Raw genomic sequence first — 14,182 nt, 5'->3', positions numbered from 1 at the left:
TTAACCTGTTTGAACCTCAGTTTCTTTTCTTTTTTTTTTTTAGGGGGTGATACTGGAGTAGAGAACCTAAGGGTGCTCTACCACTGACTCACATCGCCTGCCTATCTATCTATCTATCTATCATTTTTATTTTTTGTGGTGCTGGGGATTGAACCCAGGGCCTTGTGCATGCACTGGCCAACTGAGATAAGCACTGTACCAACTGAGCTATATCCCCAGCCCAAGCCCTTTTATTTTTAAGACAGGGTCTTGTTAGGTTGCCCAGGCTGGCCTCCAACTTTCAATACTCCTACTTCAGCCTTCTGAGTCATTGGGATTATAGGTGTGTACTACCATGTCCAGCTCAGTTTCTTTTTTTGAACCTCAGTTTCTTCATCTGTAAGGAAAATAAAATACCCATAATCTAGAGCTGTTCTAAGGGTTAAATTACATACATATGCCTAACATAGAGGTGACACTCAAAGTAACCTGACATGTTTGATGTAAGAATAGTGCATTATCAGGTAGCACCAGCACTTTTCCCACTTTCCTCACTTCTCAGATTCTAGAAGAGTGCTCTGTAGGTGTGCGTGCATATGTATGAATGTGCATTACAAGTGGGCCAGGGAGCAAAGCTGTAGAGTTATTGTTCAGATCATACCAAGGCTCTGGGAAAGGGAAAGGGACATTAAAAGGACCATGTCAGGGGAAGGAACACAGAGACTCTCTTCCCTAAAGATGATTTTGGCCAAGTTGGATCCTTGGAATTAAGAGGCCAGACTGCTTCCAGGGAGGGGCCATCTCTTACAAGACTAATTCTAGCTCCTCTGCTGACTCAGTCTCATGGAGTTGACCTCTGACTCCGGCCAGACTCACTGAAGTCAAAGACTGGTCATCAGCTCACCTCCTGAGCCAAGGAGCTTCCAGGAGAGGAAGAAGATCATAGTTCTCACTATTTTCTTAGGAGTAATGGCAGCTGGAGTCTGCCAAGCAGGGACTGTCTAGGAATCACATGAATTGTTCAGTACTTCTGCTGTTCCAATATCTAGCTGTACTTGGCAAAGCTTGCAATGCCCCAAACCTTCTCTGATTGCCAAAGGCAGTTCTACCCAACAACCTCTGCCCTCTGAGTATAGGACATATAGGCTAACTTGCCATCTCTCAAGGACAAGATGCCCAAGGGCTTACTTACCTGTAAATTGAGGACTCAAGGCCTGAGGGTTATGGATAATATCTTTCCAAAGCAGTTCAAATTCTGGTATCCTAGCAACATTCTGAAGTAGTCTTACAAGGTCCCGGCCAATCATCAAACATTCCATGAACTTGATGTGAGGAGGTGAAGGAAGTGGGGACAGGAAAGAGAATAAAAACATGGACTGTTTACCTTCTGGAGAGAGGACAAAAGAACAGCATGTTCCAGGGAGGGAAGGAAAGAAGGTTGAAGGGACTATGTGATTTCTTCTAGAACCAAGGGATTGGTTCCTAGCTGTTTAGGGAAGAGAGCTGGAAGCTAGGGACTGATACCCAAGGAAGAAAAGTTACTGGGAAGTGCTGAAGCCCTGCTGACTTTCACACTAATCTATTCCCTTCTCCACCCAGAACCGTTCTGATTTAGTTCCAAGAGACTAAGATTCCAAAACTATTGGACAGGCAAGTGGAGCCCCAGACACCCTACCCCAAAATTCTTGTACAACAGAACCTTTTGTGGTAATGGAAATGATCTACATTTATGCATTCCAAACAATACCATTAGCAACATGTGGCTAACTTAATTAAGGAACTTTAAAATCCGACATTAATTAATAAATTACCAAATGTAGTCAACAGCCATTATATATAACATAATTCTAGGATCTCTCTCTTGGGAGATCTGATAACAGACAATTCATAATCCCACAAGACCACGGCAATTACTTGGGTAGGTGGTAGGATGACAGAACAACTTAAGTGGGTATACAAAAGAACAGCTTGTGTCTGCTGTACAACAGTGTCCTTGACAGTGACCAGGAAAATCCCCAGGATGCTAGCATTTCTAGGAACAAGGGTTATTCCACACTGATTCTCCCTCCTTAGATTCTACTCTTATCTAAGGACAATGAAAAATGCTAGATTTTAAACCACTTCCACATCTGAAAAGGCATCTCCAGTCCTGGTGCATGAAACCTATAGGGGCATCCCATCCTGGGTCTCATTTCCCCATACTGATCTTATCCTACTTCCTCACCCGTTCCCGAAGCAGCGAGATGCAGAAGTCCACCTCCTTCTGCCGCAGGGCCTGGAGCTGGGCAGTCCCATGGTGGTCAACGATGAGACGGAGATATGTGTAAACAGCCATGGCAATGAGGATGCTGCTCTTCAGTACCCACTCCCTGCAGGAGGGAAAGACACTGCACCTGTACTCTGTCGTAGACCTACGCACACTCCCAATCACACGCTTAAACTCGGCTCCAGCGCCTCAATAATGTTTGATGCTCACACACTGGGAGGAGGTTCTTTTTGTTTTTTTTTGCTTGCTTGCTTAGGCTGTTATCTCAAAACTATCAACTAGCTAAGAGAAGGACAACTTCCTAATTTTCTCTATTTGGCAACCAATAAAAATAGGTGCCAAAAGGAAAAAAAAAATCTTTTCTTACCACATAACCACTTATGTAGCTCCAATAAAATAACTTTGTACATTGACTCACCTATTCAAACATTTACTGAGTGCCTATCATGTGCCCAGCAATGTGTGAGGCACTAGGGTCAGAGATGAACCGTTTCTCCCAGTTCATCTGTGGGGAAAGTTCTGTTAAGTCAATAGTTCTTAAGTGTGGTGCCAGGATCTCTGGGGATTTCCAAGACCCTTTTCAGGACCAGGAGTTCTCAGAACACACCATGCTAGCCCCTTCTGTCACACTTGTCACTAACAGTTTACCACACCACAAACCTTTCCCTGACTCGATAGCTGCTGACCCCACCCTCAGACAATGAGTCACCTGCTCTAAATCATAATCTGAAAAAAGAACCTGATTCTGGATGGCAAAGCTCATTTTCCCAGGAGTTTTAGAATTTCCCTGGGGAAAACAGGGTAATGAAAGAGTTACTTGTTCCCTAATGCTTTAAAAGGGGTAGAGAGAAAAACACAGTGGGAAGATTCCTAAAATCCCCAATGCTGTTTCTTGTGCTACTCCTGTGGAGTAGTATCCGCCAAGCAAAGAGTTTGTAATGGCTTTGGCATCCCTTCTGGAAGGCCAACTGGAGGAAGACGACAGTGAGTTTAATTAATCCAACCAGGCAACATCCTGATTCCGGAAATGTGCTCAAGTCACCTAATTAAAAGAATCTGGCATTTTCCTTTCAAGAAAAAAAAAAAAGAAAGAAAGAAAGAAAGAAAACACTAGTCAAGGATATGAGCCCTGCTCCCAGTTACCTTTTACCCCACAGCCTGAAAACATTTGGAAGGGTGTGAGAAGGAAGGTATGGAAGAAGATAGTTTAAACTTTGAAGTACTAACTTTTACCAAAAAATGTGAGTTTCTGGAGAGTAGGGAAAGTTACCAAGCTGTTATTTGACACCTATATGGGAAATTCAGCTTTAAGGCAAGGGGACAGGATACATCTGGAACCAGAAATAAAATGAGAAAAATCACTTTTCAAGAACATTATTAACAGGAATGACAAACATATCTGAATTGTAGAATGGCATATGAAAGAGAAAGAGGGATGCAAGTGAGGCCTTCTAATCCAGGACATTAAATAAATACTGATATTTGCTGGGTGCAGTGGCGCACACCTGTAATCCCAGCAGCACCAGAAGCTGAGACAGGAGGATTGTGAGTTCAAAGCCAGCCTCAGCAATGACAAGGCGCTAAGCAACTCAGTGAGACCCTGTCTCTAAATAAAATACAAAATAGGGTTAGAGATGTGGCTCAGTGGTAGCATGCCCCAGAGTTCAATTCCTGGTAATCCCCCCAAAAAGAAAGAAATATGATACCTAAGAGAAGCAGAAACCTGGCAAGAAACTGTTAAGATCTTGCCCGTGCTGGTGTTATGTTGCCAGATTCAGTGCAGCTGCACATCTGTGCCAGGGCACTAGGTGGCACTGCACAGCTGGCCTGCGTGGCTCTCAGGCTTGAGAGTAGGCAGCACAGGGTCATGGCTTTCACAAGTGTGAATCATGGGAGTAGGTCCATTCTTTGAAAATGTGGACAATATGAACACTATCAGCACTCTCAAGAATCTTACTACTATGATGTTCTTATCCAGAGAGACTCAAAAAATAAGCAAAATGAAGACTGGGGCCACAGGATCAAGGAGGAAGACCTCATTCCCAAACAAATTCAGAAATGGAATAGTCCTCATAAAATTTCTGGTCCTTCAGTTTGATGAGGAAGGGAAAGAATCAGCCAGAAAGCCCTATATGCCTCTCTCTACCACTGGAGGCTCCAAGCCCTCCATGGCGGGATCAGGATCTCTATTACCTCCCTACCCCTGCTGCCATCCAAACCACTTCAAAAACAGTATATGTTTGACAAGTTTGGAAGGGAGAAGAGGTACCTGCCAAGCCTGGGTGGCTGGCTGGTCCCACTCTGTTGAGCTCATTCTTCCCCTACCTCCCCTCCAAAGATAAACATTCCAAGGAGGTCTGGATCAAAAATAAACCCTTATCAGATGAAACTGGTTTTTCCTGGGCTCAGAAAACAGGCCCTTCTTTCCCACTCCTTTATCCCTTGGGCCACACTACAGCATTAATTCCTTTACTTGCCATCAATATGGTCACCTCCCCCACTTGATGCTGGCTTCCTCCTCTCTAACCTAAGGTGTTTTAGGGTCACACAGTCCTCTCTTCTCCGCTTCCCATACTCATATGCCTTCTGGTCATATCTGGTTCTTGCCCCACCCTTCATGATGGACTCTACCTCTGCTCCGTCAGGATATCCAGAACACTTTCTGCCAACCAGATATTTTTCGCTGTAACATCTCCACCTGATTAAAAAAAAAAAGGGAGGGGGGAAGAATCAGAAATCAGTAGCTTTAATTAGCAACTTAGCTAATCCATCTCTTCACTCATCTTGCTGGTCTACCCTGTTATCCCATCACTGTTATCCTGAGTGTTAGGATAAATTGTCTTCTTTTCCATCCGACTTTTAAAAAATTCCCTCTTTGTCTCCAGAGAGAAGAAAAGAGAAGGGAATGTTCTGAATTTTTCTTTTCTTATCTTTTTGATATTTATTTATTTATGTATTTTTTTAGTTTTAGGTGGGCACATTATTTTATTTTTATGTGGTGCTGAGGATCGAACCCAGTGCCTCATGCATGCTAGGCAAGCGCTCTACCACTGAGCCACAACCCCAGCCCCTGTTCTGAATTTTTCTAGAAACCAGAGCTGTTGCTTTTCCAGACTGGAAACTTGAGTGGGAACACTCTGGCCCTTGAAAAGGAATCCCACGGTTGGAAAGAAAGGATGATGTCTCAAATAGGGCCTGAGAGGTGCAGGCGGCTGGCAACAGCTGCAGTCCAGCATCTGGATGTCCCCTGTGCTCAAGCTCACAACAAGCCAAGGGTTTCTTGTTTCCAGGTATCAGTCTTCAGTTCTTGCTATGGAACTTCCTGGGGCAGAATTAATATGCAGCAATGCCAGACCAAAGTCTTGGGATAAGAAGTGGGAGCTAGGAGGGCCAAATAGGGAAGAAAGTGCTGGAGAAAGGATAAAAATAACCAGCACAACACTGCTATACCTTGCACTAAGTCCCAATTAAACATTTCGATGTTCACATAGTCACACATCACACAGACAATGGTTCAAACACACCAAACAGGGGCATCAGTGTTATATAAAATCCTAAAGAGAAAGCCAAGAAGCAATGGACAAATAATGAGGTAAAACAGGAGGGTAGTTTTTTAAACACACACACAATCTTGAGAGTAAAAGAGGAAGCTCAGGCAGGCCTCTTTCATATTCATTGGCTCAGACAGATGTCACCAACGCCAAGATGATAATAAAACCTAAATGTCAGGGTCTGTTCTGTAACATCCTTTGTCCCTCAGACTGGTCCCAATCAGTTGTCATAATTATTAGGGAGCAATTGTTCAGAACACAGGGGTGGAGCCAGGGAAGACGTCTAGATTTCTGAAAGCATAATAATACAGGGATGAATTATTTCCCCTTAATTTTCTTCTCATTCCTTCCTGATTCAATATGCCACAAAAACCCAGAATGAAGCTTGGCTAAAATAGATCAAATATTCTGCTAGGCTTTGGATTTGACAGGAAAGAAAACAAAGCAAAACTTATTGCTTCAAAAGGGCTCCTGTGATTTTTCAATCAATTTCTTTCTGAAACACATGAAGCCAGATGTCTGTATCAGAAAGAAAGAGCCTAAGTAACCCAGGAATCAGGTTCCATGGGTGCTTAATCAGTCTTTATTGCCTTGCCTGAGTCTCTGGGCTCCTCTCCTTTCTTCTTAAATATTTTTAGTTGTAGATGGATGCAAAATTTTATGTATTTATTTTTATGTGGTGCAGAGGATCGATCCCAGTGCCTCACAGTAGGAGGCAAGCGCTCTACCACTGAGCCACAACCCCAACGCTCTTTCTTCTTTATGCTCTTGACATTCAACTCACCTGCAATCTGCTTCATAAATGTCATGCAAACACCATCAGCTCCCAGAACCCCACTCTTCACTAGTTCCCGTACCAACCACACCAACTAGAGAGAGGAGAAAATATGAAGAGCATGAACTGTAAGTTTGAGAAAGGAGCTAACTTAACCATATTACAAAATAGGTACACAATGGGAGGGGTATGTTGCCCCAATTTCTCCTTCCCTTCTCTGTAAGAGGATCCCTCCCCACGGTTATGTCTTTGAGCTGGATCCCTTCTTATTCTTTTCTTTTTTTTTTTTTTTTGATGTTAGGGACAGAACCCAGGGCCTTGTGCATACTAGGCACACACTTTACCACTGAGATAACACTCCCAATCCCTGGATCCTTCTTTTCTTCCTATTCTTACCTGAGTTCGGCACGTATCCTGCAACTTTAGGTACTTCTCCATAAGTATTTGGTTGATTTTATTCAGGACAATATTCATGCCATCACGACTCACCAGAGCCAAGTCTCGGTAACACTGCAAAAAGCAAAGTTTGTGAGCAATTAGTAAGTTGAGGAAAAGGTTCCTAAGCCCACTCACAGTGCACCTCCTGCCCTCTAGTCTCTTAAACTTAACACCAGTGAGACACCAAGTATCGATGAAACACTTTCCATTCTGGATATTTTCCTTCCACAGGGCTCCTTTATTCCATATCTACCCCTTGGTCTGTCACACAGGGTGGGGGGAAAAGTACCGAGCAATTCTCTAATAAGACTGGAAAGCCTGCTGGACAAAGCTCCTAGTCCTATCCCTCTGCCCCTACCTCCCTTCTCAGGAAGTATCATACTGTTTGAAGGCACAAGCTGAGCTAAACCAGGTGGAGGCCATCTGCTTTTCATCTGCCAGTAAAAGGTCATTGCAGAATGGGTTTATTTGAATGAGCCATAAAGCAACCAGAGGTTTTTAGACTCAATCTGACCCAGACAGATGCCACAAAGAAAGCACTAAGGGATCAGGGCTCCAGAGAAACAACAAAACCCAAACTGAATTTTCTTACTAAATGTCTCTCTTCTTTCTGGATACCCTTTGCTTTTGTCAAGTATTGAAAGAAGAATGGTCCTTCAATATCCCCACCCCAGGGGCAGGGATGGTAGGACAGTTTTTTCTGTGAAAGTCGTTGCTTCCTTTCCTCTTTGAGCTTTTCTCACTAGTCTTTCCAGTGAGCCCAAACTCCTGGGGGAATACCTTCAGGGATCTCGTTAGAAGCCCCCTTAGCCTGCTTAGTTCTGTCCTGTTAGGGTTTCATCCAAAAGGTATAAAGGAGGCAGGTATCAAGGACGGCATCAAGAATAATAACAAGGGGCTGGGGATGTGGCTCAAGCGGTAGCGCGCTCGCCTGGCATGTGTGCGGCCCGGGTTCGATCCTCAGCATTACATACAAACAAAGATGTTGTGTCCGCCGAAAACTAAAAAAATAAATATTAAAATTCTCTCTCTCTCTTAAAAAAAAAAGAATAATAACAATAATAGCTAATATTAATTTGTCTTGTATTATATACATTATTACACTTGACACACATAACAACCCTTTGAATTAGGTATTATGTATGATTAGATAGGCAGAAAAGTTAAAGCACATAGCTCCAGATTACATAAGAGATTAGAAGAATAATCAAGATTCAAATCCTGGCAGTCTAATTCCACATTCCATGCCTAACCACCTCTTACACTAAAGTGAGAAATAACTAAAAAAGAAAGACCCTGCTAGGGGCGGAGGTAAGAATTTGCAATGGCTTTGAAGCTACTACATTCTAAATTCTTTCATCTAAGCACTGAAAAGAGATGTACACATAAAGACCAGTTGTTCTTTAGCCTTAGTGTGATAAGGGACTCCTCCTACTCTTCTGGTACTTAAGTCAAACCAATCCATCTGATGAAAATAACAGATATCCTCCATATGTCACAAACTTTTATATTTTTATAAAGCAGAATTTATCCTTGACCACGTCTGGGAGATGGTTGGGAAATCAAAAAAACAAACAAGGCATGAGAAAAGCAGGAAGGTGGTAGAGGGATGAGTGGGTGGCAGGGTAATGAATTACTGCCAACATGCTGGCCAGTAAAGAGAATGATCAGGGAGGCGAAGGCAGAAGGAAAATCTGTGTTGGGCCAAGGGCAAAGACTAAGCATAAAGGAGGCTGGCTTGTCTGTTCAAATCAAAGTCAAAACCCCAGAAATACAGAAAAGACCCAGGACAGGGGAGGAAGACAATTCTCTCAGGAGATACAGGGTCAGATGAAGAGGGCAGATAATGCCTGCCTAATTTCATGCTCCAACTGGGACCTTTAACAACCACAACTGCTGGTAACACATGGCAGCTGGGTACCAAAAGGCTCATATTCCTAATGCTGCCAGCTGTCTTACCCACCTCTGTGCCAGTTTGCTGACTGCCTTAGAAGAGAAGCATATGGGAGAAAAAAACAAAACTCAGCAATGAACAGAGAAGAAAAGCAGAGGGTCTCAAAGAAAGGAGGAGGGACAGGATGGTACTGAGGTAGCACATCTAGCCTGACCCTCTAGAGAGCATTGATGTATTAGCCTCAGTCCCCAACCTTCTTTCTGGAGCTGCCTGCTGAGAGAGAAGTACCTAGACCAAGAAATGCCTTGACTCTCTGAGGGAGTGAGACCTTGGCACTGATGTTACATCCTTTCCAATCACCTTCATCTACTGACTTATAGAGCCTACACAGCATTAGCTTCCCTCCTTACCAACTTCCCAGCCAGGCCTGCTCACAGCTGTTTAGTTCAGTTAACAAATATGAAATAAGCAAACTCAAAGAATACAAACATTCCCAAGAACTGACAAGAGGGCACGTCAAATCAAGAAGGTACTATTGGAACAGAACCCACCCCATGAATATTCTACTTTCTACACAGAAATTACCACTCATTCCTTAATTGTGTTATCCGCTCTACCCACTAAGAAGTCCCAGAGGAGATGATCCTGACTCTATGAACTTGCCTCCAACTGCCAGAGGCTTCCCAGCTCATGCTTTCCTAGGGCAGGTTGCTTTTCTTTTTGGTACAGGGGGTTGAAAATGCACGGGTGCTTAACCACTGAGCCACATTCCAAACCCCATTTCATATTTTATTTAGAGACAGAGTCTCACTGAGTTGCTTTGGGTCTCATTTTTACTGAGACTGGCTTTGAACTTGAGATCCTCCCACCTCAGCCTCCCCAAACTGCAGGAAGCCAAGCCTACGACAGGTTTTCTAATGAGTTCAAAACTCAGTTTCCACTATCTTTTCTTCCCTGCCTCTTAACTCTTGGCCTATGGAGATTCAGGAAAAACTAAATCTCAAATCCATCCTGGGATTTCTGTTCCAAAGGTAAAATTAACCTCAAATAAACATTCAGAAAACAGTTCTCTTGCTGAAGCCTGAAACAATGTCTTAAGATTAGTCCTTATCAGTTAACTCCCGCCTAAAATGTTTGCAGGACAGAACTATTTCACAAGACAATTACCTTTTTAGGAAGAAGGATCAAAGCTCAAGGGAGATATATCATCAGTTCTCCCACCACTCTCTGACTTAGCTCAAAGTCTCTGAATGAGTCACTACCTGATACCTCCTCACTCACCTAAAATTGTGTCCTCCTGATTCTATCTCTACCATTTTCTGAAGAGGCCTGATCTGGGGAATCAGATTGAGTCTCACTGGTAAAGGATTTACTTGGAAATATTTAGCATGTGAACATGAATCCTGGTGTATCTGTCAATTAGTTATGAGACCCAAGGTGAGATGTCTGACCTCCCGAGGGAGCACAGAGCCTCCCTCAGGGGCTGTCCTAGTACAAAAGAGAAGTGCTCTAGCCCTTGCTGGGTTTGGATGGCCTAACTATATAACAAGAACTTACAACATAGAGCCCAGTGGCCTCGTTCACTGCCATGCCAGGTTAAGAACCAGAAATACCAGATATGTCTTCTTCTCTTCACTGAGGTTTATTGATTTACTCTGTCTGATTTACAACTCACCTGAAACAAACAATCTTTTCCAGCAGGCAAGAGTAAATTGTACTGAGATGACTAAAAAAGGTTTTGATTCTGTTGCTGCTATTTTGTTTTAAATACTAGGGATCTAACCCAGGGCCTTGCACATGCTAGGCAAGTGATCTACCACTGGGCTGCATCCTTAGTCCTTTAATGAGATTTTAGTTGTAGTTTTATAAAAATTTATACAAGATGGAATAGAGCAGGGCATGGTGGCTGAGACAGCAGGATCAAAAGTTTTGAGTCCAGCCTGGCAACTTAGCAAGACCCTATATCACAATAAAATAAAAAGGGTTAGGGATATATAGCTCAGTGGTAGAGTACTCCTGGGTTCAATTCCCACTATTGTGGGAGAGGGGGCAAATTAAAATTAAACTACCATATGACCTGGCTATACCACTCCTGGGTATACATCTCAAGAAAATGATATCAGCATTCAAAAGAGAAAATGCATACCCATGTTTATTATGGCACCATTGACAATAGCTAAGATATAGAATCATATATGTGCCCATTAACAGATGAATGAATTTAAAAAATGGTACATATACACAATGGAGTATTATTCAGCCATAAAGAAGAATAAAATCCTATCATTTGCAGGAAAATGGATGAAAGTAGAAGAGGAACCATCAGGGTCAGGGAAGGGTAAGGAGAAACAGTAAAAATGGGAGAATGGGGAAAGAAAGAGAGGAGGGCAAGAAAGAGAGTGAATATTATTAAAGCCTGACATATGGAAATAACACATTGAAATTAATTAACTAGTGTAATGTTCATTAATAATTACAATTTTTAAAAAAGTTTAAAAAAGGAAAATAAAAATCCATACAAGAGAAAATTAAACCTTCTACTCTCATCTTTGCCAACAATTTCTTTAAAATGAAGGGGATCTGTTGGGCACAATGGCACACACCTGTAATCCCAGTGCCTCTGGAAGTTGATGTAGGAGGACTGCGAGTTCAAAGTCAGCCTCAGCAATTCAGTAATTCAGCAAGGCCCTAAGCGAGACCCTGTCTCTAAATAAAATATTAAAAAGGGCTGGAGTTGCTAGGGGCAGTGGCACATGCCTGTAATCCCAGTGGCTCGGGAGGTTGAGATAGGAGGATGGCAAGTTCAAAGTCAGCCTCAGCAATGGCGAGGCACTAAGCAACTCAGTGACACCCTGTATCTAAATAAAATACAAAATAGGGCTGGGGATGTGGCTCAGTAGTCATGTGCCCCCGAGTTCAGTCCCGGTACCCCACCAACACCAAAAAAAGGGCTGGAGTTATGCTCAGTGGTTAAGCACCTCTGGGTTCAATCCCCTATACCCACCACCCCCGCCAAAAATGAAGGGGATAATATACTGTTTAACACTAACAAATGGGAAACATTCATTTTCTAGGGTCTTGATGAATTCAGTATAAAAATGAAATATCAATTTTACTCAACAAAGTCCTAGTCCAAAATCACCTGGGCTCTCCTGGGAACCAAGGAGGCTGAGGCAGGAGGATCATAAGTTCAAAGCCAGCCTCGGCAATACCAAGGTGTTAAGCAACTCAGTGAGACCCTGTCTCTAAATAAAATACAAAATAAGGCTGGGGATGGGGCTCAGTGGTCGAGAGTCCTTGAGTTCAACTCCTGGTACCCCCAACAAAAAAAGGATTTTGAATACTTGCTGGATCACCATCTGCCTAACCTCAGACCCTTTCTATTACAGCTAACATCAGGAAAGTACAAAAAGTCAGGTTGTCACGCCCATAAATCCTACCCCCAAGGTTAATCCAAACTGCTATGCCAGAAGACCATAGCATCCTATCCTTACCCCTGGGAGTGAGTTTCCTTTGGTTATCCCTAACAAGGATGACATTTCTAATCACCAAGTACCACATAGGTAAAGTGAGAGCAGGTTGCGGGGACAGAAAAAAGCCTCCACCACATCCAATTTTTTGGAAGCATCAAATGAGATATTCTCTGGCAAAGCCTAGAAGAATGCTGCACAATGAGCATGTCTGCTTCCTTCCACACCCACCTTGTTCATGAAAGAGCCAATGAGAGGCTGAGTTCTCCCAACTCTGGGGAGTCAAACTCGCCCAAAGGAGTCTTATGTCAAACATTTTAGCCAGATTCCAGACACATTTTATTTTTTTGATACCAGGGATTAAACCCAGGGTCACAACCATTAAGACACATCCTCAGCCCATTTTTATATTTTATTTAGAGACAGGTTCTTGCTGAGTTGCTTAGGGATGCTATAAGTTACTGAGGCTGGTTTTGGACTTGCAATCCTCCTGCCTCAGCCTCCCAAGCTGCTGGGTTTACAGACGTGCACCACCGTGCCCGGCCAAACACATACATCATCATGCCAAGACTCAAAGGACATGGAATTACTGGAAAGGGGAAATCTAGGCAGGCAGAAGACTTAATTTTGCTATGTTATTATAAAAAGAACAGAATCCACAGAGATCATACCGCCTAGACCTTCACTTCAAGGAAGAATCCCAATTATATCATTCTGTGTAAAGACTCCTTTTCTGTTTACAAAGAGCTACAGACTAGGTTTACTGTATTCCTCAGTAAGTTGGGCTCCAGCACTCTCTATAATCTTTTTCTGTTTTCATTGAAAAAAGGACCAGGAGTTGAACCCAGGGTCTCCTGCATGCTAGGCACCTGCTGTATCATGAGGTATATCCCCAACTCTTTTTTATTTTGAGGCAGAGTTTCACTAAATTGTCCAAGCTGTTCCTGCCTCAGCCTCCTGAGTAGCTAGGATTAGTTATCTACTCTAAATTCTACTTGCCACCAATTTTTTTTTTTTTTTTTGATACTGGGGATTGATTGTAGCGGGGCTTAACCACTGAGCCCCATGCCCAGCCTTTTTTATTTTGAGACAGGGTCTTTCTAAATTGCTTAAGGCTCACTAAATTGCTAAGTCTGGTTTTGGATTTGCAATCCTCCTGACTCAGCCTCCCAAGTTGCTATGATTACAGCTACTTGCTGAAAATTTAAGCCTGCTTTCTATTCACCTGCTAATGGGGATGCTCTTCTGAATAAGAACTTTCACTGATATCATTACAGTGGTTTTCTTCTTTCCTAGGATTAGATCCCATCCCTTTGAGCCTCACCTCATACACCTAAAATTTCAATCTGTAAGTGCTTTTCACTCTCACAACTGCCTTTTCTTGCCTTTTAGCTTTAGGGTCTGGGAACAGAAAGAACTTGGAGAATAATCAATTCACTGAGAATAAAAAGGGATTAAAATTACATTTGGAGAACAAGTTGATTCAGCACTAGTCAAAGAGTCTGATATGTCCCCAGTTAAATGGTAAATTTCACCATATTCCCAGATCCTGTCTGAGAGGGTCTGTGGGTCCACAGCAGGTATCTTACCTTCTGGGCTTGGGCAGGTTCTGTGAGGACAAGAGTAAAGAGACCCAGACAGATTTCCTCATGTTGGGGGGGACCTTTGCAAACCTGGAAAGTGAGGAAGGGAAGAAGGTTGTTGGTGGTACTCAAATTCAAGCACAGTATCAACCAGAGAACTAAAGCCTCCTAACATGTAATGGAGAATGATCAAGTCTTGAATCTGTTTATTTTCTTCTCTTAAAAG

The 14,182-nt window shown here is 42.8% G+C and overlaps 1 protein-coding gene across 1 annotated transcript in view; it reads right to left on the bottom strand.

Annotated features, from left to right (window-relative positions):
* Window positions 1-14,182, bottom strand: part of INTS3 (integrator complex subunit 3) — a 41,122-nt gene that overhangs the window by 15,832 nt on the left and 11,108 nt on the right. Inside the window, exons 3-8 of the mRNA XM_081306842.1 lie at window positions 13,963-14,046; window positions 6,968-7,081; window positions 6,581-6,665; window positions 4,877-4,943; window positions 2,204-2,348; window positions 1,172-1,301 (exon numbers count right to left, since the gene is read on the bottom strand). Of these exons, the coding sequence (XP_081162968.1) occupies window positions 1,172-1,301; window positions 2,204-2,348; window positions 4,877-4,943; window positions 6,581-6,665; window positions 6,968-7,081; window positions 13,963-14,046 (625 nt within the window). The remainder of the gene's footprint in view (window positions 1-1,171; window positions 1,302-2,203; window positions 2,349-4,876; window positions 4,944-6,580; window positions 6,666-6,967; window positions 7,082-13,962; window positions 14,047-14,182) is intronic.

Source organism: Spermophilus citellus (genome assembly GCF_964194105.1).
Source record: "Spermophilus citellus genome assembly, chromosome: 9".
Lineage (NCBI taxonomy): Eukaryota > Metazoa > Chordata > Mammalia > Rodentia > Sciuridae > Spermophilus > Spermophilus citellus.
Note: the sequence above shows the minus strand (reverse complement) of the source record. Positions and strands in the feature narration are given on the sequence as shown.